A 26,079-nucleotide genomic window follows, 5' to 3' on the forward strand; every position below is an offset into this window, starting at 1 on the left:
TTAGGTAATTTGGACATTCTGAATTCTCCCTCTGTGTACCTGAACAAACGTTGGAATGTGGCGACTCGGGGCTTTTCACAGTAACCTCATTGCAGTGTTAATGTAAGCCTGTTTGTGACAATAAGATTATTATTTTTAAAAATTGATCGAATCAGTGTCGTCATAATCCACAGGATGTCTTTGACACACCCTATTTCAACATCAAACTTGCATAGTAAGCAAATGGCTTGGGCCCTATTACAAGGTTGCCAATCTTATCGAGTGTGAAACTGTAAGAATCCCAACACGGGTATTTACAAGTGAAGGTAGTAGACATGCAGTAGCCATGATAGAGAACTCAACTGGCAGATTTCTCAACTAGTATGTGAACAAAGGGAGTTAATTTGACTGCTCCAAAAAGATGTTTTGCCGATTACACAAATTAGTAATGTGGTCTGCGCATGAACGGACACTCCAAAGGTCTGACGGGGTTTGGAGCAACTGATCGCCATTCTTGACTTTAAGGTAAGTCTGTCATTTGTCAGACTATCACCAAGGAAATTATCAGATAATCTGTCTTGGTGATTTTGGTAGAGAGCTTGTACATTACAGCTGCAGCTTTTGCAATGTGCCATGGTACCTGATTTCAATATCAAGTGACAGACTGCTGATGATTGTGCAGCCTAAATATGTGAAGCCTTGTTTGTTGCTGACAAAAATGGAGGAAATGGTTTTGGGTCCCTCTGGCCTCAATGGTCCCTTTGTCCCTCCGAACTTTGCGCATGCGCACCGATGATCGGGCACGCATGCGCAATGCAGCTGAATTTTTAAAAATCTGTTCCTGGCCATTTTGAAGGCAGCCTAATCCGGCTGATGATACCAGAATAGCATTTCGTCCTGAGGAACACCTTCAGAGGTAAATGGGCACATTCCCTTGCACCTGATAATAGGAATTAGGAGCAGAAGTAGGCAATTCAGCCGATTGTGCCTGCTCCGCCATTCAATAAGATCATGGCTGATCTCTTCCTGGTCTCAAATCCACCTCCCCACCTGTTCCCCATATCCCTTTAACTCATTTTAAAATCAGAAATATATCTATCTCCTTCTAGAAATCATTTAAAAGCCGGCTGCTGCGGCTGTTGCACGTGGATTTGCACGATCGAGACCGCCGTGACGGACGGCTCCATGACCCTCCCGACCCGCCTGTGACCCACCCGCGGGTCGCGCCCCCGAGTTTGACAATGCCTGCCCTGGACTATGACATTTACTTTCCTGATGCTGATGAACAAATCAAACACTTAATTTGGCAGATGGAGTTTAATGTAGAAAAGTGTGAGGTTATCCATTTTGGTCAAAAAATAGAATGGCAAGTTATTATCGAAATGGAAAGCAGATTCGAAAGGCGTCTGGGCAGAGGGATCTGGGTGTTTTTGTTCATGAATCGCAGAAAATTGGTATGCAGGTCCAACATGTAATTAAAACGGCAAATAGAATGTTAGCTTTTATTCCAAGAGGACTGGAGTATAAAAGCAGAAAGGTATTGTTGCAAATTTATAGGGTGTTGCTGAGACCACATTTCGAGTATTGTGTCCAATTTCAGTCTCCTTATTTGAGGAAGGATGTGGTGGAATTGGAGGCAGTTCAGAGGAGGTTCACCAGATTGTTTCCCGGAATTAAAGGGTTAACGTAAGAGATTAAACAGTTTGGCCTTGTACTCGCTGGAGTTTAGAAGGATGAGAGAGGATCTGATCGAGGTATATAAAATACTAAAAGGGTTTGATAAAGTAAACATAGACCAAATACGCCTCCTTGTGGGGCAATCTAGAATGAGAGGTCACGGATATAGATTGAAAGGCGATAATTGAAAGACGATAGATTTAGAACTGAGATGAGGAGGGACTATTTCTCGCAGAGGGTAGTGAATTTATGGAACTCGCTGCCCCATAGTGCGGTGGAACCGGAGTCATTAAATGATTTCTAGAAGGAGATAGATATATTTCTGATTAAAAAATGAGTTAAAGGGATATGGGGAACAGGTGGGGAGGTGGATTTGAGACCAGGAAAAGATCAGCCATGATCTTATTGAATGGCGGAGCAGGCACAATCGGCTGAATTGCATACTTCTGCTCCTAGTTCCTATTATCAGGTGCAAGGGAATGTGCCCATTTACCTTTGAAGGTGTTCCTCAGGATGAAATGCTATTCTGGCATCACCAGCAGAGAGCAACTCTCTGATCAAGTCTTGGGAACGCCAAAGAAGACGTGTTAGTTAGGCCTGCACATAAGTAGACAAAATACTAACTGCAAGAAGGCAGCTAGGTATGTGTTAGCAACCAGAACAAGGAATTCATAGTCATAAGAGGGAGGCTTTTCCGGTCTCCCAGCAGCGTGGTGGCAGAGGCAGCCTGCTATTGGCCAGTGGTGAATATTCCGGTCCTTGAGCCGCCAACAAAGTTACCCACTGGTTGCACCCTCCAGTGGCCAGGAAACCGGGGGGGGGGGGGGGGGGGGGGGGGGGGGGGGGTAGAGAATGTTGTCCGGAGGACTGGAAGATCCTGTCAGGTGGAAAATCCCACCCAGGGTCAAAAATAGAAGTTGGAGGGTCACTTAGCCAAAGTCTAATGGAAAGATCCCCATTGAACCTTACCTTGGGAGAATAGTTGGAATACTGACAATTAAAGTGAATTCCAGAGGACTATGGCATAACTTTGGCTTGGTCCCTGAAGTCATGAACTTTAAAGGTTCTTGTAATGTACAAAGGAACTCTTTTAGTGGAACTGAGCTCAGCACATAAGTAATTCTAAACTATGGTAGTAAGTTAATAGTGCTTGCATTTCTTAATTTTTTTTATATACCAGTTTGTTTCTGTATACAAATGTGAAGTCTTGTGGTCTAGTTGTGTCCGTCAATAACAAGGCATTCATATTTTTTTCTTTAGGTGTTAACAATCACAACTAGGATCATAAAAACTGGAATTAACTATTGGACACAGGGAGAATGTGTAAACTCCACACGGACAGTGACCCGGGGCCAGAATCAAACCTGAGTCCTCAGCGCCATGAGGCAGCGGTGCTAATCACTGCGCCACCATGCCGCCCGACCAGAGTGTGCTTAAATCTGCAATGGGGCTTGAGAAAAAAAAACACCAGAAATGAAATGAAAAGAAAATTGCTTATTGTCACAAGTAGGCTTCAATGAAGTTACTGTGAAAAGCCCCTAGTCGGCACATTCCGGCACCTGTTCAGGGAGGCTGGTACAGGGATTGAACCATGCTGCTGGCCTGCCTTGGTCTGCTTTAAAAGCCAGCGATTTAGCCCAGTGTGCTAAACCAGCCCCTAGAGAGATATAAGCAAGGAAAGTGTGTGATAGAGAAGCACAAGCATAAAATTGGGGGCAGGCAGGTGCACACGAATTAGAGAATGTCAAAAAACGATTGCAGAGTTGCTGATAAGGAAGTGTTGGAAATGAGTGAGTCATTTGAAAGGAAGGAGACACACTTAAATATCTTTTTACCCTCAAGAGTAAGGTGTCCTACATTAAACTAGGTTACATGACAAGACAAGCTGACGAATCCTCTCCAAATGTGGGGCAAAGAAGCTTATGATTAAATTGTGTGTGTGCCGTGGGGTGGAATGAGCTTCTGTGGTGTATTGGGGGGGGGGGGGGGGGGGGGGGTGGAATGAGCTTCTGTGGTGTATTGGGGGTGGGGGTGGAATGAGATTCTGTGGTGTATTGGGGGTGGGGGTGGAATGAGATTCTGTGGTGTATTGGGGGGGGGGGGGGGGGTGGAATGAGCTTCTGTGGTGTAAAGCAGGCGTCTATCTAGTGTAGGTGATTAAGCAGCAAAGGTCCTGGGGAGGGGTGTTGGCATGTTGAAAACCTTGGTAAGTGGTGGTGGAGGAGGAGGAGGAGGAGGAGGAGGAGGAGGAGGGACATGCACCATCCCATTAGCTGACTCCTTTCCCTCCCTCTGACATGCCAGGTGGCCCATGCGCTATTACCCTTGCTCTTGCTGGTTCTCTCTCTGTCTGTCTGAGATGCCTATGCGCTGTTACCTCAGCCACCCCGGTCGGCTGCTTGGTTTTCACTTTTCTCCTGGAACTTTTTCCCTCCCCTCAGCCCAGCTCCAATCACCGGCCTCCACGCCGTCCCCGCCGCTGCTCCCAAGACGCCTCCGCTGATTGGATGAGAAGCCCCGCCGACGCGGCTGCGCGTCCTCCCCGACAACCGACTGCAAAGTAAAACCCGCTCCCATTGGTGGGCGCGTGGAGGCCGAACCAACCGTCGCCCGTGGGGGAGGGGAGGAATCCGCGTCGGTTCCGCCTCTCCCCCCTCCCTTCTTTCCCTTCCTCCTCCCCGGCGGCCACTTCCATCAGCGGCGGGTGTCACCGTTTTTTTACTTCCCCTCTCCCTCACGTTGCTGCTAGTTCCGCCACAGTGGTTGCAGCCGCTCGGTTCCCACCCCGTCAGGTGGGGGAGAGGGGGGAAGGTGATTGGCGAGGCACACGCGGCCCCGGACCGACCGCCGCTCCTGTGTGAGTGATGTTAGTGCGGGGCTAAGTCCCGGAGGCTTCTCTCCTCCCTGGTCCCCTTCCCCCACCACCACCCCCTCCCACTCACCGGTTATCAGTACAGGCCGTTGCGGTTTGTTTTTTTTTAAATCCCCCCCCCCCTTCCGTTAATTGATGTAAAATGGCGGAGCGTTCTGCGCTGGAGGTGAGGAACCTGGTCTCTCACCCGGCGGGCTGGCAGTCACTCCTGTCCTTCACTGTCCTCTTCCTGGCCTGGCTGGCTGGATTCAGCTCCAGGCTCTTCGCCGTCATTCGTTTCGAGAGCATAATCCATGAGTTTGACCCCTGGTAAGTAGCACATGCGCCGCCGCACCCCAATTTACCGCCCGGCCGGGGGAGGTGGGGGACATGGCGGCGGGAGTACTGGCAGAGGAATTTTAGGGGGCAGAAGGGGTGGCAAGGAAGTGAGAACAGGGGGCAAGGAAAATAGAGCAGGGGACAAGGAAAATAGACCAAGGGCAGAAAGGGGCAAGGAAAATAGACCAAGGGCAGAAAGGGGCAAGGAAAATAGACCAAGGGTAGAAAGGGGCAAGGAAAATATTGAGTGGAGTCAGAAATGGGGCAAGGAGGTAGAAAGGGACAAGGAATTTATTGAGTGGAGGCAGAAATGGGGCATGGAGGCAGAAAGGGGCAAGGAAAATATTGAGTGGAGGCAGAAATGGGGCAAGGAGGCAGAAAGGGGCAAGGAAAATATTGTGTGGAGGCAGAAATGGGGCACGGAAAATAGCAGGAACATGAAAAATAGTGCAGGGGCAGAAGGGGGTGAGGAAAATAGAACGGCCAGAAAGGGTGGAAAGGAAGAGAGAGTGGGGGCAGAAAGGGGGAGCAAGGAAGAGAGTGCAGGGCAGAAAGGGGCATGGAAGAGAGGAAACAGGAGAGGCAAGGAAGAAGAGAAGGGGACAAGGGAGAGATAGCACAGGGCAAGGGAGAGACCATGTGATGAGGGGCAAGGAAGAGCGAACGGGGCAGGAAGAGGGGGAGCAAGGAAGTGAGGAGGGGTTCAGAAAGGAGGTGACATGGGGTGGGGGGGAAAGAGCAAGGTGCATGAGGGGGTGACATGGGAACTGGAAGGGCAGGGGAGGCGGGGGGGGGGGGGGGGGAGGAGGAGAATAAAGGGATTAAGGGTTATGATGTTCGGGCCGGAAAGTGGAGCTGAGTCCACAAAAGATCAGCCATGATCTCATTGAATGGAGGAGCAGGCTCGAGGGGCCAGATGGCCTACTCCTGGTCCTAGTTCTTATGTGACATGAAAGAGGACATGGCAATGGCTGTTGCGAAAGTGAATTTTTTTCCTCTTCTGTCTTGGGATGTGTGTTTCTGGTGAGGTTTCTCTTAAGTGCCCAGTGGCTTCCTAGACAATTGCAACATTGTTCTGGGTCTGGGGGCATGAGTTGTCCAGACCAGGTAAAAATGGCTGGTTTCCTTCCCTAAAGGGTGTTGGTGAACCAGATGGGTTTCTACAGCAATCAATATTTGTTGTCATTGTCAACATAGTGAGACAAATTTTATATTGCAGATTTATTAATTGAATTTAAATTTCGCCAGCTGCCATGCTGGGATTTCGGGGGATACAAGGTCAGGGATAAGATGATGGGAACCGGTGACTGGGAGGGCAACAAGTTGAGTGAAGCAGGAGATTGGGCTGTGCTCTGATGAGGGTGGCAGAGACACAGATAGATAGACTGGGGAATTAAAGTATCCAGGAGGTAAAGGAGCAACATGGGCATATGGAAAGAAATGGGAGTAAGAATGATAATTAAATATTAGAACATAAGCTTGGGATCCAAATTTCAGCTATGATCAGGCAGATCTTTGTGCAACAGTGACTGTACATTGGACTCGGAGAGTAAATCGTTACAGGGAATGTGACAGTTTAACTGTTGCTTTTGCACAACTTTTCTTTTTTGAAAAATGGCCATGATTTCTTAACTGTAAACTTAAAAGAACAGAGATCATTATCCTTATCACTGCTTGTTGCTCACATGAAAATTGTTGGCAGATTGATTCAGGTATAAAAATGTAGAAAGAAAACTGCTTCTGAAAAATGCAGCATGTACAGTCCATTTGATTGTTCGGATTCTCAAGTGATCTTTGTTCAGCAGAGGGCAAAGTTGGTTGATTTATAAGTTGAGAAAACACGTCGAGATCGATTGTGCAGTTGGTATACGTATAACTTGTAGAGATATTGATGATGAGTTGGCAGTTATTGTCTTTCTGACTTGAGAGTTGTCATTGGGGTTGCTGTTCATGTTTCTCCTATTTGACAGTAAATTTGTGCGCAAGTTACATGCTGATAAGTTTAATGGTTGAGAAAAGATGGCTTATTATGTGTTTTCAGGTGCTGTTCATATCTTTCATATGGCAACAAATTATTTTTAAAAGTGTTCTGTAGCTGTGGAGCTTCGTGGTTGAGGAAAAGGTTTAGGCAGTACATCCATGTTTGATAATACTGTACAATGCCCAATGACTGATTAAATCTGCAAATTTGTAGCATTAGAGATGTGTTCAAATTGGATGATCTCACAAATAGCATGAATGCATGAGAGGTAATTAAATTAATTGCATATGGTGGGGACCACATCATTCACAGGTGTCTGCGAAACATAATGACCTGAGGGACAGATCACTATCACTGCAAATACTTTTATCCTGTTTTTTAACCCAGTTTTGGACCTCTGAGAATTGAATGTGGGGTTCTGAATGAATGGCTTATAGTTTTGACTTTCTATGATAAATTCATCAGCAATGTTTCAAGCATATATCTATGAAGTTTACAATATATTAGGGCGGCACAGTGGTTAGCATTGTTGCCTCACAGCACCAGGGACCTGGGTTTAATTCCGGTCTTGGGTGACTGACTGACTATGGAGTTTGCACTTTCTCCCTGTGTCTGCGTGGGTTTCCTCCGGGTGCTCCGGTTTCCTCCCACAGTCCAAAGATGTGCAAGTTAGGTGGATTGTTCACGCTAAATTGCCCTTTAGTGTCCAACTGTTTGGTGGGGTTGTGGGGGAGTGAGCCTAGGTTGGGTGTTTCTTCAGAGAGTCGGTGCAGACTTAATGGTCCGAATAGCCTCCTGCACTGTAGAGATTCTATGGGGGAAATAAAATTCCAACAGTTATTGTCTTTGTGACTTGAGAGTTGCCATTAGGGTTGCTGTTCATGTTTCTCATATCTTATGTTCATATCTTTCTGTTATGAACAACAGAAAAATGTCAGGAAAATAATGATTTATAATTTGCCGCAAATATACATTCCCCCAAAGGACTCAAACCCCTTGGAAAAAGAAACCCAGCTATGGCTGATGAGAGGTTAAAGATAATCAATTTAAAATAAAGGGATTCTAATATTGTTGAAGAACAGTAAACTTGAGGATTGGGAGGATTTTAGAATTCAGCAAAGGATGGTACAGGAAGTTTAAAAATATTGTAACAGCTTCCATATAAAGGAAAAGGTTAGCCAGAGTCAATTTGGACCCATAGAGGCAGGGACAGGAGAAATTACCGGTAGGAACAAGTAAATGCCAGAGAGATTGGTCAAATATTTTATCGTCTAATCTATATAGGTGCACAAAAAAGCATGTCGGTAATAGTGGGTACCAAGGGTTCAGCAAGAATGAGGAACCTAAAAGAAATTAGCATTAATAAAGAAATAATGCTGGAGAACTTAATGGGACTAAAAGCAAAAAAAAAATCACCAAACTTGATGACCTGCATGTTCAGGCTTTCAAAGAGATTACAATAGTGGTAGTAGATGCATTGATTTTGATCTTCAAAAGATCTTCTAGATTCCAGAACAATTCCAGTGGATTGGAAGGTAGCAAATGTAACCCCCACTATTGGCAAGAAAGCAGAATGTAGGCCAGTTAACTTGACATTGATAGAAGAGAAAAGGCTAGTATCTATTTTTTTAAGCATGTGATAACAGGACCTCTGAGAATTGAATGATGGGGTTCTGAATGTCTATATTCCTCAGTTATTTAGATATATTGATTTTATATATTCTGTTCTTCCCTCCCCACCAAATTCAAATTCCACTGTCTCCAATTTCCCAACTAAGCCACTCTGTTCAAATGCAACTAATAGTGTGGAAAATATTAAACCTAGATAAATATCTGCCATGGCTGCATAGAAAATCATAGTTGGGCAGTCAGTGGATATGTGAAAGAAAATTGTGCTTGACCATCAGTTCATTTTTGTAATCGTAACTAGAAGGGTAGTTATGGGGGAATCAATGGATTTTCACAAGGCATTGGTTAATATTAGCGTGAATTCTTAAGGAGTTTGACAGGATGGAAATGGATGGGAATCTAGAACATGGGTACTGTTTCAGAATCAGGGATCTGCCTCTTATTACTGGGATGAGGAATTTTTTTTTAATGAGGGTCTTTGGAATTCTCGCTGTGGATGCTGAGTCAGTGACTGTATTCGAGTCGGGTAATTGGATTTTTGGTAGCTGAGGGATATGGAGATAGTGTGGAATTATAAAGTTGTTGGTTCAGGCTTATTGTGCCCTTAAGTAAGGGACAAATGGTGCTTATTCTGGTCCTGTTTGCAATGTTCAAATGTCAGTGGCCCTTTAATGGAGTGACATTACCAACTTGGATTTTTCACTCTGTATAGTGCAAATGTAATGACATTTTTCTCCAACTGCAGTGGTACATGAGCTGTTTCCTATTTTCTATTTTGACATTTCATCAGAATTAATAATACAACATAGTATCTGTTGCAACTAGCATCTGTATAATATGGCTACCGGGTATATTGCGGTCACCGTTATTATCCTGTTTCCTACATCAACTTTCAAAAGTATGATTATGCTATCAAATTACCAAATGGTCCATCTCTGCCATGAATTGCACCCCAAAGGTGGAATCTTTCCCCCAACCCACCCCAGAGTAATTAACTTGTGTAGGTTGCACCTCTAATTCTATGTCCTTTTTTTGTTTGCTCTACAGAAGTACAGTCTGGATTTGAGTCAATGGGATAAATAGTCAAGAGTCTGGCATTTAGACTGATCGTAATTTAGATTAATTCAGATTCTGTGTGTTCTGTTGGTTTTATTAAACATGGATTTTCTTGTGGTTATGACATTGCAATTGTTTTCCGGAATTATGTCTTGGGATCCTGTCAGCATTTATTACAAATTTCACACTCCATATAGAATCATTGGATAATTCTCACTACTTTTTAAAAGATACGTGAATTTTAAATTATTTCTTGCACTTTTATTTATCTGATGTCTCTTTATATAAGTTAAGGTATTTGTCCTGCTAGTAACATTTTGTGTATAGCTCTTTATTTCTTCACAAAGGTGCCTCATTGATATGTCCCGGTGAAATTTTAATATTGCTTATCCTGTATTCATAAAGGGCTGATCTTAACCCTCCGAGTTTCATTGTAGAATTTGCTGTTGGTCAGAACTGTCCCATTTGCTTTCCATTTTAAAATCTAGACCTGTGCTGTTCCAAGGTTGGATTGTCTGCAAGTTCCAAATTCCAGCACGTGCTGAGGATGAACCTTCCCTCCTGACCCATGGAAAATTAATGGTTTGACTTTTGCATAAGGAACATCTTATACAAACCTCCATTGTGGAGTTCAAGCACTGTTTTAATTTGGATCATGTTACTGTCATTGTAAAAATGGACTTATTTATTCAGAAATATGCAATACTACATTGTATAGTAATGTGATCAAATACATTTGCATTGTTTGCTAATGATCTGGCATTTTAGTTTGTTTTATACATTTAGCTAATCAGTCATTGACTAATGCTCTTTGTTTGTGTTTATAAGCTATGAACCAACAATGCAAATCTAAGTTATGAGATGTGTTTGTGTATCGTATTCATCGATCATTGTAACAAGTCTACATGCTTGCAGATGAAATACTGTAAATGTCTTCTGTTTATCAATGTGAAACTGGTCAGCATTAGCGCGCACACCTGTAAAATCACAATGCAGCCATGGCAGATATTTATCTAGGTTTAATATTTCCACACCATTAGTTGCATTGGAACAGAGTGGCTTAGTTGGGAAATTGGAGACGGTGAGAATTCGGTGGGGAGGGAAGAACAGAATATATAAAACCAATATATATATATAAATGACAGGAATATAGGTAATAAGAGTACAGCTACAGGTGCTGATCCTTGAGGAAGCAGCGGGTGGAGCAGAGCGCTCCTGAACTCGGTGGTGTGGGAAGAGTTGACAGCGTCAATTTTGAAAAGTGACGTCAGCACAAGGGAGAGAGCTGACTAGTAGGCACTGGTTAAGTTACTTCCCACTTTAAAGCTACATTAAGGTAAGAGTTGTAGCTTTTCAAACAAAATTACATTTCTACTGGGCAGAAATGTCTTTTTAACTAAAGTTATGGTAGGGGATGCACCACCTGCAGCAAGTGGGAATTTGTAGACCCTCCTTGCAGTCTGGATGACGTGTGTGGGAAGTGCCATTGGGTTGACCAACATGAGCTCCGGGTTTCTGAGCTTGAGCATCAGCTGGAGGCACTTTCTCCCCTTGGAGGAAAATCTACATCAAAGCGGTAGGATTTATTCTAAAAAGCAATAGAGTACAGGGCCAACATGTTGCCCCCACCCTTCACTTTTGCGGGAACAAGTCCAGAAAACCCTAGATGTCGAGGCATATCCAGGGTTGGATATGGAAATAATGGAAGCTTATGGCAGATACAGAGCTCAAACACAGTGGAAGCCCTAGAGGAGTATAGAAAATGTAAAAGGTTACTTAACAAAAAAAAAATAGGAGAGCGAAGAGGGCACATGGAAAAACACTGGCGGGTGAAATAAAGTAAATGTTTTTTGTACATTAAAGGCAAGAGGCTGACCAGGGAAAGAGTAGAGCCCGTTGGGACCAACACGGAGAAGATGCCGGTGAGGTTTTAAATGTGTTCACTATGGAGAAGGACAATGTAGGTATAGAAATCAGGGTTTAAAAGTGGATAAATGCCCAGGTCCAGATGAGATGTATCCTAGATTACTGTGGGATGGCGAAATTGCACTGGTTTTGGCAATTTTCAAATCTTTTCCGGCCACTGGAGAGGTGCCTGGAGGATAGCTAATGCGGTACCATTATTCAACAAGGTTGGTCGGGATAAACCAGGAAATTACAGGCCACCAGTGAGTCCAACTTCAGTGGTGGGGAAAATTCTGAGGGATAGAATTAATCTGCACATGGGGAGGCAAGGATTAATCAAGGAGAGTCAGCATCATTTTGTCAAAAGGAGATCATGTCTAACAAATTTGATTGAATTTTTCGAGGTGGTGACTCGGTGTGCAGCTGAGTAGTTCAGTTGATGTAATCTACATGGACTTCAGAGGCTTTTGACAAAGTCTACCATGGGAGACTGGTCAAGAAGGTAAGAGCCCATGAGATCCAAAGCAATTTGGCAAATTGGATCCAAAATTGGCTCAGTGGCAGGAGGCCGAGGGTGATGATCAAAGGTTGCTTTTGTGACTAGAAGCCTGTCTCCAGTGGCGGTGTTCCATTGGTATGGATGCTGGGACCCTTTGCTATTTGTACATTAATGATCTGGACATGAATTTAGGAGGTATGATCATTAACTTTGCAAATGAGACAGACTGGTGGTGTGGTAAATAGTGAGTCCTCAGTTTACAGGATGGTATAGACTGGCAGGTTAGAGGTTGCAGAACAGTGGCAAATGGAATTTAACCCTGAAAAGTGAGGTAATGTATTTTGAAATGAAATGAAAATTGCTTATTGTCACAAGTAGGCTTCAAATGAAGTTACTGTGAAAAGCCCCTAGTCGGCACATTCCGGCGCCTGATCGGGGAGGCCGGTACGGGAATCAAACCCGTGCTGTTTTGGGAGGACTAACAAGACAAGGGAATATACAATGAATGGTAGGACCCTAGGAAATAGAGAGGATCAGAGGGACCTTTGTGTGCATGCCCAGGCACCCCTGAAGACAGCTGGACAGGGAGATGAGGTGGTTAAGAAGGCATATGTGATACCTGCCTTTATTAGCCGAGGCATAGAATATAAAGCAGGGAAGTTATGATGGAGCTGTATAAAACACTGGTTCGGCCCCATCTGGAATACTGTGTGCGCTTCTGGTTGCCACAGCATAGAAAGGAAGTGATTGTACTCGAGGGGTGCAGAGGAGATTCACCAGGATGTTGCTTGGGATGGAGCATTACAGCTATTGAGAGACTGGATAGGGTTGTGGCTGTTTTCTTTGGAACAGAGAGTAGATGGGTGCTTGATGGCTGATGTGGACTCGATGGACCGAAGGGCCTCTTTCCATGCTGTGGAAACTCTGACTCTAGTACTTCTGTACATTGATTTAGTAAGATTTTATCAATGTGTAACGTGGTTGGGGAATTTGCCAGCTCATGGTGCATTGTTTTTTTAAAAATAACATCTGAATTTGCGTAGTGTCTTGGGATCCCACAGAATTCATTATTTTTGGGGTGTCCCCTATATTGGGTGTTCTATGGCATTTTCCTCTGAATTCCCCCCTTAAAAATATCCCTGCTTTGCAATAAGCTTAATCACTTTCTGTGCATATTAAATTGCTCTTCAACCCTGAAAATGGGAGTTTTATTCGAAAGCAAGAGTCTTAATTGATGATTTGACTGTGCTCCTCGTTGCATTTAAATTTTAAAGGCAAGATAAGCTATTGATTTTTAAATATGGTCATATTTCCTGATACTGTTGAAGTGTACATAAATGTATGCACTTGGTAAAATCTTTAATTGGCAGTTTACTAATGTTGGTGTGGCATTTTCTTCCAGCTGTGTTAGCAGATAAGTGAAAGTAGGATTAGAATCATTACTTCTCGATAGGTTAGTGCTGTGTATCACGAGGAAGAACCTGGCAATTTGTGAAGAAAGCTTAGATACAGTTGCAACAGAATTTTAACTGCTAAACATGTTGCAAGCAAGGCCAGAAAAGAAAATTATAGTAATCTGTTGCAAAGATCCTGGTGGGATGAAGAAAATGATGCGGGGAGGAAAACAAATTGAAACAAGACAACTTGGTGTACTGTTCTACATCAACAAGTTGCATTTGTGTTATTTAGCCTCACAAAATGAGGATGACATCATGCTGGGCTTCACCCTCGGGTGATTCAGCAGGCCAATCATGGAGCCACAGCTCTTTGGGTCAAGAGGACAAAAGTTGCCGTGAAGAAGCGGGGTCAGGCGAATGGGAAGAGGGGTTCTCAAGCCATGGTTCTGCATTCTCTTTCCACTTCCATCTCTTACAGCAACACATGAAGTCCGTTTCTGATTTTTGTTGGATGAGGCGATGCTACGGTAGTTTGTGGCAAGTTTCCCCCAATCACCAGTATCATGTGTCCTCTTTTCAATGAGGCCTTCAGTATCCTTGAAACACTGACTGTGTCCTCCTTGAGATCAGGTGCCGCCCTTGAGTTGTGAGACGATGATCTGTTTCGGGAGCTGATTATTTGGCTCGCGGAAGGAGTGTCCAGCTCAGTGGAGCAGATTTTACCTGATCATACTTGTGATGTTGGAGGAATTGGCATCAGTGAAGATACGGTGTTTTGTTCATCTTCCCACTTGATTTTGCGTACTCTGCTGGTGGAAATGCGACAATGCCTAGCGGTGCCTTTGCATAAGTGACCCAAGCACCATTGCCGTATAGAGCATTGTAGATTAAAGCCTTTTGCCTCTTATGGAGATTTCTGTTGCTGAAGATCCAGTTGAGCAATTTTGGAAGAATGCGCTGGCACAGTTAAATCTGTCTTGGACTCCCTTTCAGTAACCTTTTCAGAAAACCAGCTGCCAAGATATAGCAATAGCTGGTGTTTGCCTAGAGGATGGTTAGTGGGGGGTTTTGTTCTTGCTGATAAGTGAGAGAACCCTTTTATATGTGGAGTGGAAGATGAGGGAGTATGAACAGCTAGGAGCTAAATTGAAGAAGCAGAACCAAAAAGGTAATAATCTCTGGATTACTACCTGAGCACTAGCTAATTGGCATAGGGTCATTAAGATTAAGGAGGTAAATGCAAGGCTCAAAGAGTGTTGTGGGAGAAATGTATCCTATTGAAAGGACAAATGGGCAGAAGGGGCGGGATTTCATTGTTTTTAAGGAATTAAATTAAATCGTTAGCAAGAAGCGATATTGAATCAGAAGGCATAGAATCTGTGGGTAATAGTTGAGGAATTGCAAAGGAAAAAAGACCCTGGTGGGAGTTTTATGTACCGGCCCCCTTGCAGTAGTCAGGATGTGGGGCAGAAAATAAATGGGGAGTTAAAGACAATATTAGTCCCCTGTTGGGAGTTTTCTATAGGCCACCTAATAGTTCTAGGGATGTAGAGGAAAGGATGGCGAAGATGATTCTGGAAAAGAGCGAAAGTAACAGGCTAGTTGTTATGGGAGACTTTAACTTTCCAAATATTGACTGGAAAAGATATAGATCGAGTACATTAGATGGGTCGTTCTTTGTACAATGTGTGCAGGAGGGTTTCCTGACACAATATGTTGACAGGCCAACAAGAGGCGAGGCCACATTGGATTTGGTTTTGGGTAATGAACCAGGCCAGGTGTTAGAGCTGGAGGCAGGTGAGCACTTTGGAAACAGTGACCACAATTTGGTGACCTTTACGTTAGTGATGGAAAGGGATAAGTATACCCCGCAGGGCAAGAGTTATAGCTGGGGGAAGGGCAATTATGATGCCATTAGACATGACTTAGGATGTGTAGGTTGGAGAAGTAGGCTGCAAGGGTTGGGCACACTGGATATGTGGAGCTTGTTCAAGGAACAGCTATTGCATGTTCTTGATAAGTACGTACCAGTCAGGCAGGGAGGAAGGGGTCGAGCGAGGGAACCGTGGTTTACCAAAGAAGTGGAATCTCTTGTTAAGAAGAAGAAGGAGACCTATGTGAAGATGAGGCGTGAAGTTTCAGTTGGGGCGCTTGATAGTTACAAGGAAGCGGGGAAGGATCTAAAGAGAGAGCTAAGACGAGCAAGGAGGGGACATGAGAAGTCTTTGGCAGGTAGGATCAAGGAAAACCCAAAAGCTTTCTATAGGTCTGTTAGGAATAAAAGAATGACTAGGGTAAGAGTAGGGCCAGTCAAGGACAGTGGTAGGAAGTTGTGTGTGGAGGCTGAGGAGATAAGCGAGATACTAAATGAATACTTTTCGTCAGTATTCACTCAGGAAAAAGATAATATTGTGGAGGAGAATGCTGAGACCCAGGCTATTGGAATAGATGGCATTGAGGTGCGTAGGGAAGAAGTGTTGGCAATTCTGGACAAGGTGAAAATAGATAAGTTCCCGGGGCCCGATGGGATTTATCCTAGGATTCTCTGGGAAGCCAGGGAAGAGATTGCTAAGCCTTTGGCTTTGATTTTTAGGTCATCACTGGCTACGGGAATAGTGCCAGAGGACTGGAGGATAGCAAATGTGGTCCCTTTGTTCAAGAAGGGGAGTAGAGATAACCCCGGTAACTATAGGCCGGTGAGCCTAACGTATGTGGTGGGTAAAGTCTTGGAGAGGATTATAAAAGATACGATTTATAATCATCTAGATAGGAATAATATGATTAGGGATAGTCAGCATGGTTTTGTGAAGGGTAGGTCATGCCTCACAAACCTTATCGAGTTCTTTGAGAAGGTGACTGAACAGGTAGACGAGGGTAGAGCAGTTGATGTTGTGTATATGGACTTTAGTAAAGCGTTTGATACGGTTCCCCACGGTCGGCTATTGCAGAAAATACGGAGGCTGGGGATTGAGGGTGATTTAGAGATGTGGATCAGAAATTGGCTAGTTGAAAGAAGACAGAGGGTGGTAGTTGATGGGAAATGTTCAGAATGGAGTTCAGTTACGAGTGGTGTACCACAAGGATCTGTTCTGGGGCCATTGCTGTTTGTCATTTTTATAAATGACCTAGAGGAGGGCGCAGAAGGATGGGTGAGTAAATTTGCAGACGACACTAAAGTCGGTGGAGTTGTAGACAGTGCGGAAGGATGTTGCAGGTTACAGAGGGACATAGATAAGCTGCAGAGCTGGGCTGAGAGGTGGCAAATGGAGTTTAATGTGGAGAAGTGTGAGGTGATTCACTTTGGAAAGAATAACAGGAATGCGGAATATTTGGCTAATGGTAAAATGCTTGGTAGTGTGGATGAGCAGAGGGATCTTGGTGTCCATGTACATAGATCCCTGAAAGTTGCCACCCAGGTTGATAGGGTTGTGAAGAAGGCCTATGGTGTGTTGGCCTTTATTGGTAGAGGGATTGAGTTCCGGAGCCATGAGGTCATGTTGCAGTTGTACAAAACTCTAGTACGGCCGCATTTGGAGTATTGCGTACAGTTCTGGTCGCCTCATTATAGGAAGGACGTGGAAGCTTTGGAACTGGTGCAGAGGAGATTTACCAGGATGTTGCCTGGTATGGAGGGAAAATCTTATGAGGAAAGGCTGATGGACTTGAGGTTGTTTTCGTTAGAGAGAAGAAGGTTAAGAGGTGACTTAATAGAGGCATACAAAATGATCAGAGGGTTAGATAGGGTGGACAGCGAGAGCCTTCTCCCGCGGATGGAGGTGGCTAGCACGAGGGGACATAGCCTTAAATTGAGGGGTAATAGATATAGGACAGAGGTCAGAGGTGGGTTTTTTACGCAAAGAGTGGTGAGGCCGTGGAATGCCCTACCTGCAACAGTAGTGAACTCGCCAACATTGAGGGCATTTAAAAGTTTATTGGATAAGCATATGGATGATAAGGGCATAGTGTAGGTTAGATGGCCTTTAGTATTTTTTCCATGTTGGTGCAACATCGAGGGACGAAGGGGCTGTACTGCACTGTATCGTTCTATGTTCTATTACATGACCAGGCTGAGGTAGATGCTCTAGTAGTTGACACAGTTATGCAGTCTTGCTTGATGCCCTTTTGGATTTGAAAGGGCTCTATCTCCAATCCATTGTGAAGGTCAGTTGCTGTCATGCAGCAGTCACTGGATAGTAACAAAAGTTTTCTGGACATCCAAGTCTCTGGAGGACTTTCCATTTGTTGATTGAATTAGAAGCCTTTAATCAATAAAAGCCATGTGTTGTTCATGACACTCTTCGATTGTGACAAAGATCACCATGTCTGAGATTGGCCTGGTCAGAAGCCGCATTGCATCTCTGAAGGGATGTATGTGTTTGCTGACTGGTAAGAGGTGGTTAAGGAGGAGTTTTGTTAGAATCTCTCTCTCTTTCCCCCCCCCCCCCCCCCCCCCCCCAGTGACGGAAGTGGTGTGCACTTATGATTACCACAAATTATTTCACCACTTTCATGAAAAAGTGGAACAACAATGGCATCGCAGAAGTTGGGTGTAGTACCTCATCTTCCTTGATTTTTGTAAAATGATTAGCGTTTAAACAAAGTTCATGCCCACCAGTGTTACAGGTCTTGGCAGGAATGTTGCCCAGTCCACACTGTTTTTCATCTGTTGGATAGCATTTGGAAGTATACCCAAATTTGATATCAAGCTGTTGAGGAATTGTTAAACGGTTTTGTTCGATTTTATTAACTCCAGATTGAAATAGTTTTGTTGGTGCTCCTTCCAGTGATCTTGGATGGTTGCATGGTCTTGGAGAAAATGCCATCGTCAGTGGAGGGAGCATTTGGTTTTGGCCCAGAATGAGTCTTGGGTGTCCTGAAAGAAACAGGGTATGTTGTGCCCGCTTGCACAGCATTGGATTTAATTGGCTTTCACTGCCCACTGTTTATTCTTGATGTGTGTCAATCTCTTGAGTTTCGGATTGAAGTAAATTTGTCTTTGTTGTGTTGCAAGATAATTATCATTCTTGTTAAACTACTCTTGGTGCTTGCAAAATAAAATCCAATGATTTAGCTGCATCTCTCTTGGGGTCACAGATTTTATCTTTGGCCCAAAGCCCTTCCACACAGGCTTCATTGGAGTCTGAGAGAGCAACGTGGGAAGAAAACAACTGGAACTGTTCTCTTGATTTTATATTCTGGTGTGTGGATGTTAAATCTTTTCTTAGATTTCTTTGAGGATCAGCTTTGACAAAGAGTCATCCAGACTCAACATTAGCATCTGTGGAGAGAAAAGGGAGCTGTCAGACCTGCTGAGATTGTCCAGTGTTTTCTGTTTTTGTTCTTTGAGGTTTGTTTGGTGATTGGGTGTCAGGCATATGCTCATGGTGGTATATAATTCTGTTGTGTGCAGCAGCCATTTGCATCCTATTTCCTTCAGGTCTTGTGCAAATACTTCCTGTTCAGAAATCGGATAATGACATTGGCACCTCCTGATCTATGTGTGAATGGGGACGTTTTCAAAATGTTTCTTAAAAGCATTGACATGTTACTATGTAAATAAACACATGAATGCAAGGCTCAAGGGCTCTGCCACTGGTACTGGTTCTCACATCCCAGGAAGAGGACTGACTGGCTGTGGCACTGCTCAGTTTATCTTTCCACCAAGGCCGTCCCAACTAAAACTGGGAAGGGAAAACCAGAAGAGAATATCAAAAGGGTATGTTTGTGATGGTGAGCCCACGTTCCGTGCACTAGGTCAAGAGGAGGAGGCAACTGTTGGCTTTTGATTTTCCCACTCCTTCCCAAATGATGCCTTTCCAAACAGTGTAGTTGTGCCAATGCAATTTGTTTTGTTTTGGAAAGGGTGCCAGTACAGAATCTAGAACTCTTTGGTTTCATCAGTAGAATCAAGAGTTGGAGCATAAGCACCCATGTTTATGGCCAATTGGCTGCCACGAAGCTGAAGGTGTAGGATCTGTTCTATTTTTTTGGCAAACCCAACTCCATGGATATGACTATTCTCTTCTGGTTTTTCCTTCCCAGTTTTAGTTGGGAAGGTTCTGGTGGAAAGATAAACTGAGCAGTGCCACAGGCAGTCAGTCCTCTTCCTGTGATGCGAGAACCAGTGGCAGCCCTTGAGCCTTGCATCCATGTGTTTATTTACATAGTAACATGTCCCTGCTTTTAAGAAACATTTTGAAACAGCACGAGGAAGGTGAAGGATATTCCAGAGGTCGGGGACTAGACATCTGAAGGCACAACCACCAATTGCAGGGCAAAACAATTTAGTGTTTCGGAGCTTTGCCATATTTAGAAAACCATTGTCCTCGCCTTTATTGACATACAAGTGTCAAGAAGATTAAATTATTTTAATTTTTCTGATCTATTTGAATCAAACATTGTTTTAAAATTGCAGATTGTTTTTCAAAGCAGTGTTTGCCATCCAGTTAAAAAGATAAAAGCAAGATTGCATGTTTTATTCTTTCTTGAGATGAGTGAGTAGCTGGCAATGCAGGTATTTGTTTCCCAGCCTAATTGCCCAGGTAGTGGGCCACTTTCTTGGAACCACTGCAGTCCATATGGTGTAGATACATCCACAGTAGTGTTAGGAAGGGAGCTTCTGGTTTTTGAATCAGCGACTGAAGAAATGGCAGTAATAATTCCAAGTCAATATAGTGTATGACTTGGGCAGGAACCTGCAGATGGTGGTGGCCTCATGCCTTTAGTGTTCTTGTTCTTCTAGGTGGTATGGTGAAGAATGCAAAGGTGCTGTTGAAGGAGTCTTGGAGAGTTGCATGCAACTCGCGGATGGTATACATTGCTGCCTCTGCACCAAATGGTGGCAGGGGTAAATATTTAAGGTGGTGGATGGGACGCTAATCAAACTGGCTTTTTTGATCTTGATGGTATCATTAGGGCTTGTTTAGAACATTGGGCTAAATTCCTGGCTTTTAAAGCAGACCAAGGCAGGCCAGTAGTACAGTTCAATTCCTGTACCAGCCTCTCCGAACACGTGCCGGAATGTGGCGACTAGGGACTTTTCACAGTAACTTCATTTGAAGCCTACTTGTGACAATAAGCGATTTTCATTTTTCAAGAATTTAATTTTGAGTATTGTTGAAGCTGCATTTGTCCATAGTATTCCATCACACTCCTGACTTGTGATTGTGTACAGGCTTTTGGGTGTCTGGAGGTGTTACTCGTTGCAGGATTCTCATCTTCTAACCTGTTGTAGCCACAGTAAATTACGTGACTTGACCAGTTAAGTTGGACACCGTCCAGAGCCTTTATAAATTACATCACTGGTAAATCTTGAGTCCAGGTTTTCAAACTTTGGTATGGTTTGGAGAGATTCTTTCTTTGAAAGAAACATTTTAACAGCGCCTCACTAGCAAAATCCTCTTTTTTTAAAAACCGAACAATTTTCCCAATCTGTCACTTAAAAATTAATACTCCTGATGATCTCACCAGGGGAACTCCCTTAGGGGATTTAATTCAGCTGACTGAGTAAAACTAAAGAGTTCAAAGATGAGAGACTTCTTTGAGGAGTTTTAAACTCCATAGGAAATTGTCGGAGAGGAAAGTGGAATGAGAATAAACTTGCAAGGAATATAAAAGCAGATTAAGAAAGATTAAGCAAATATGTAAAAAGAAATATTTGATGGAAGTAAACTTTGAGTGCCTTACTGGCAGAGAGGAGAAATTATAATGGGAAATAAATCAATAGAAGAGATGTTAATTTTTGTTTTGTGTTCACATTAGAAGATGCAAACAAAAAGCCGGGCCGGGAATAGTAGAGAACCAAAGGTCAAATGAAAAATTAATTCATTAAATCTTAGGGTTTGTTAAAAATGTATTTGAGAAATTAATGGCACTGAAAGAAGACCAGGAGCTACTTGCAAAGGTTCTAAAAGAGGAGATGGGGAGATAAGAGATCCATTTGTTTTTACCTTCCTAAATTCTAGAATTGTCCCTATGGATTGAAAGGTAGAAGATCTATTGTTCAAGGAGCGAGCCATACTATGAGCACTGATTTGGTGTAATTATGAATTAATTAATGGGCAGGAACATTAGGTCAAAATAGGTCATGTTCAGGTTGACGGTGCTTAGCACTGTACTGTGTGTGCTAGTGCTTGTCCCGTAGCTATTTACATTCTTTATCAATGAGTTAAAGCTGACACCTAGTCTTTTTTTAAATTTAGACTACCCAATTCATTTTTTCCAATTAAGGGGTAATTTAGCATGGCCAATCGACCTAGCCTGCACATCTTTGGGTTGTGGGGGCAAAACCCACGCAAACAGGGGAGGATGTGCAAACTCCACACTAACAGTGACCCAGAGCCGGGATCAAACCTGGAACCTCGGTGCCGTGAGGCAGCAGTGCTAACCACTGCGCCACCGTGCTGCCCCTCTGACACCTAGTCTAATGCATCCAAGTTTTCTGCAGCTCACAGCTAAGTGGGAATACAAGCTGTCAATAACATGGAATGAGGTTGCAAAGGAGTGTAAATGGGCTAACTGAATGAGCAAGGAGGTGGAAGATGGAATATAAGGAATAGAAAAGCAAAATATTTTTCTTAATGGTGATTACTAGTGAATGATGGTATTCAGAGCTTCAGCATCCTTTATCTAAAACTGATTGAAAGCTGAATTGTATGAACGAAATAGCATTCTAAGAGGGGGTTTGACCTATTAGCTGATGAGTTCCCCCTGGCTATAGAGTTTAAAACAAGGGGACATAGCCTCAGGTCATTTAACTGAGATTGTTTTATTTCTTTCCCTTTTTTAAATAAATTTAAATACCCAATTATTTTTCTCCAATTGAGGGACAATTTAGCGTGGCCAATCCACCAATGCTGCCCATCTTTGGGTTATGGGGGTGAGATCCACGCAAACACAGAGAATCTGCAAACTCCACTCAGACAGTGACACGGGGTTCTGGTCAATCCAGGGCCCTCAGTACCATGAGGCAGCAGTGCTGGCCACCTTGCCGCCTCTTGTTTAGGACTGAGTTGACGAGATATGTCTGTGTGCAAAGGGTTACAAATCTTTAGCACTCCCCATCCCCATTGACTAATCATCCACAACAAAAATGTTGTGGATGATTAGTCAATGAGTATATTCAATATTAAGATTGATCAAGTTGTTGTAAAGCTCAGCTCTGATGTTATTGAATGGCAAGTGGGCCTGTGGCCTACATCTCCCTTTATTTGTGTTGTCCTAACCGATGACCCCTTTCCAGTTTGAATCTCTCATCCTCCTTTCTCCCCACCACCCCTGCCCCCCTGGGATACACTGCAAGACACTGAGTATGGGGTAACTACAGTCTTGAAAAGGAAACTTGAAATAAGATGGCTCCCTCCCGAGATATAAGCGTAATTAATTAGTTTAAATATCAGTGTTTGACACTCTGAAGATTGCAGAGCTTGGCTCATTGTTTTCATAAACATAGACATAGAACATACAGTGCAGAAGGAGGCCATTTGGCCCATCGAGTCTGCACCAACCCATTTAAGCCCTCACTTCCACCCTATCCCTGTAACCCAATAACCCCCCCCCTAAACCTTTTGAACACTAAGGGCAAGTTAGCATGGCCAATCCACCTAACCTGCATGTCTTTGGACTGAGGGGAAACTGGAGCACCCGGAAGAAACACACATAGTCACGGGGAGAGCGTGCAGACTCTGCACAGACCGTGACCCAGCGGGGAATCAAACCTGGGACCCTGGTGCTGTGAAGCCACAGTGCTAACCACTTTTGCTGCCCGATGAGTTAAAGAGGCTGAGTTTTTCTTGAATTACCAATAGACAACGTTGTTGGGAGGGTTCAGCATGAGGTTCAAATGGAGAAGGGTGGTCTTGATGGGCTGGCACACTTTAAAAAAAAAAAAATCTTTATTTGGTTCTTTTATGTTGGACTTGCGAACAGTTCTACAAACTATTAGCGTCCTCAAAACAAGAGTTTCTTGGAAAATGTTAATGAGTAGAACGGAGGTAGAATCCACATTTTGTCAGTCAGACATTTCTATTTTTTTTTTTTTTTTTATAAATGTTTTTATTCAGTTTTCGTATTTTATATTGAACAAATTACAAATTGTTAGGAGAGAGAAAAAAAAAACAAACAAAAACAAACACGCAAAAATTAACACACATATTTACAGGTAAGCATCTTCGTAGTAGTAACTGCGCCCCCCCCCCCCCCCTCCCCCCCTCAACATGTTTATTTAGCTTGGTTTTGGGCCTTAGCTAGCCATCGAACCCCCGTAACGAACCTGTAGCCCCCCCCCCCCTCCCGCTACCTTCCCCCGACTATTCTTCCTCTTGTACATTGGCCACAAATAGGTCCCGGAACAGTCGCATGAATGGCTCCCACGTTCTGTGGAAGCCGTCGTCCGACCCTCGGATGGCAAATTTGATTTTCTCCATTTGGAGAGATTCCGAGAGGTCGGACAGCCAGTCCGCAGCTCTGGGCGGTGCTGCTGACCGCCAGCCAAACAGGATTCTACGGCGGGCGATCAGGGAGGCAAAGGCAAGGGCATCCGCCCTCCTCCCCAGGAATAGATCTGGCTGTTCTGAAACCCCGAAGACCGCCACTATCGGGCATGGCTCCACCCTCACTCCCACCACTTTGGACATTACCTCGAAGAAGGCTGTCCAGTACTCCACGAGTCTGGGGCAGGACCAGAACATGTGGGCGTGGTTGGCCGGGCCTCTTTGGCACCGTTCACATCTGTCTTCCACCTCCGGGAAGAACCTACTCATACGGGTTCTTGTTAAGTGGGCTCTATGTACCACTTTTAGTTGCGTCAGGCTGAGCCTTGCGCACGTGGAGGTGGAGTTGACCCTATGCAGTGCTTCGCTCCAGAGTCCCCACCCGATCTCCATCCCCAGGTCGTCCTCCCATTTCCTCCTTGTTGCGTCCAGTACGGTGTCGTCCCTATCTACCAGTCGGTCATACATGTCACTACAGTTCCCTTTCTCTAGGATACTTGCGTCCAGTAGGTCTTCCAGTAGTGTCTGTCGTGGCGGTTGTGGGTACGTCCTTGTCTCCTTTCGTAGGAAGTTTTTGAGCTGCAGGTACCGTAGCTCGTTCCCCCCAGCTAGCTGAAATTTCTCTGTCAGTTCGTCCAGTGTTGCGATCCTGTCGTCCGTGTACAGGTCCCTGACTGTCAGTGTCCCCCCCGTCCTGCCTCCACCTTTTGAAGGTGGCGTCGGTCAGTGCTGGTTTGAACCTATGGTTGTTGCAGATGGGAGCCCTGTTCGACATTTTGGTCAGGCCAAGTTGCTGCCGCAGTTGGTTCCAGGATTGGAGGGTGGCTGTCACCACTGGGCTGCTGGAGTGTTTTTTGGGTGGGGATGGGAGTGCTGCCGTGGCGAGGGCCCGGAGGGAGGTTCCCATGCAGGAGGCCTCCTCCGCACGCACCCACTCAGCTTCTGGCTCCTGGATCCATCCCCTTACTCGCTCGGCTGTTGCTGCCCAGTGGTAGAATTGTAGATTCGGGAGGGCTAGCCCTCCCCTGGTTTTTGTTTTTTGTAAGACCTTCTTTGGGATCCTAGCATTTTTACCCCCCCATACGAACGCCATGATGAGTTTGTCCAGCGCTTTGAAAAAGGCCTTGGGGATGTAGATCGGAATGGATCTAAACAGGAAGAGGAACCTGGGCAGTACGTTCATTTTGATCGTCTGAACTCTCCCCGCGAGGGAGAGCGGGAGTGTGTTCCATCTTTGCAGGTCCTTTTTAACTTCCTCCGTCAGGCTGGTGAGGTTCCATTTGTGGATCCCTTTCCAGTCATGGGCTATTTGGATCCCCAGGTAGCGGAATTTATGTCGGGCTTGTTTGAACGGCAGCCCCTTTAGTGCTGCCCCCCCCCCCCCCCCCTTGCGGGTGTAATGGGAAGATCTCACTTTTGCTCATGTTGAGTTTGTAGCCCGAGAAGGCTCCAAACTCTTTCAGGAGCGCGATGATTCCGTCCATGCTGCTTTGTGGGTCCGAGATATAGAGGAGCAGATCATCCGCATAGAGTGAGACTCTGTGCTCTCTACCTCCCCTTCGGATCCCCCTCCAATTTTTTGCTGCCCTGAGCGCGATTGCTAGCGGTTCGATTGCTAGTGCGAACAGCAGCGGGGACAGTGGGCATCCTTGTCTGGTGCCCCTGTGCAGCTGGAAGAGACATTTCTATTTTTGAGGCATTCAGAATTCATTTCAGATGATAAACGCCCTTGGTACGGAAATTTAATTAGATCATCAGATTGGCAGAATGATTAAATTCAAAACAACTTTGTAGCAATGCAGTAATACAACTTGTTGGGAGAAAGATTGGGTGAGACTAGTACTCTTTTTTTTCTTGATTTGCTATGTTAATAATTTTACTTGATGACAACTATGAAACTTTGTGGTTTATTTTTTCAGTATAAACTTGCCGGTTGTTCAATAAATATGAATTATACATCTTTGATTTGTGTGTTAATTGTGATGTTTGAGGTCTCATTAGCATAAATAAACATTTTTGTTCACCATGTCACAAAATTAATTGTTTGCAGAATTCCTCAGCCAACACCTCAAGCTGCAGCAATGCTACAATTTTTCATGTATTATCTATAAGTGATCTGTTGTGGAAGTTCTGTTTCCTAGATGACACGTTTTGATTTCATTCTGTTTTAGTTTTGAATTTTACTTTAGATCTATGATGTTAGTAATACTATAACTAAATGTTCAATGGTAAGAGGGTGCAAGTGGATATGATATTCCAGTTTCGCGACGACCAAT

General features: G+C 44.3%; 1 protein-coding gene across 1 annotated transcript in view; it reads left to right on the forward strand.

The window, feature by feature from the left end:
• The first annotated feature begins 4,345 nt into the window (after positions 1–4,345).
• The window catches only part of stt3b (STT3 oligosaccharyltransferase complex catalytic subunit B), a 123,210-nt gene continuing 101,476 nt past the window's right edge, over positions 4,346–26,079 (forward strand). Inside the window, exon 1 of the mRNA XM_038796908.1 lies at positions 4,346–4,837. Within this exon, the coding sequence (XP_038652836.1) occupies positions 4,671–4,837 (167 nt within the window). The 5' untranslated portion in view covers positions 4,346–4,670. The remainder of the gene's footprint in view (positions 4,838–26,079) is intronic.

This window comes from Scyliorhinus canicula, chromosome 5 (genome assembly GCF_902713615.1).
Source record: "Scyliorhinus canicula chromosome 5, sScyCan1.1, whole genome shotgun sequence".
Classification (NCBI taxonomy): domain Eukaryota; kingdom Metazoa; phylum Chordata; class Chondrichthyes; order Carcharhiniformes; family Scyliorhinidae; genus Scyliorhinus; species Scyliorhinus canicula.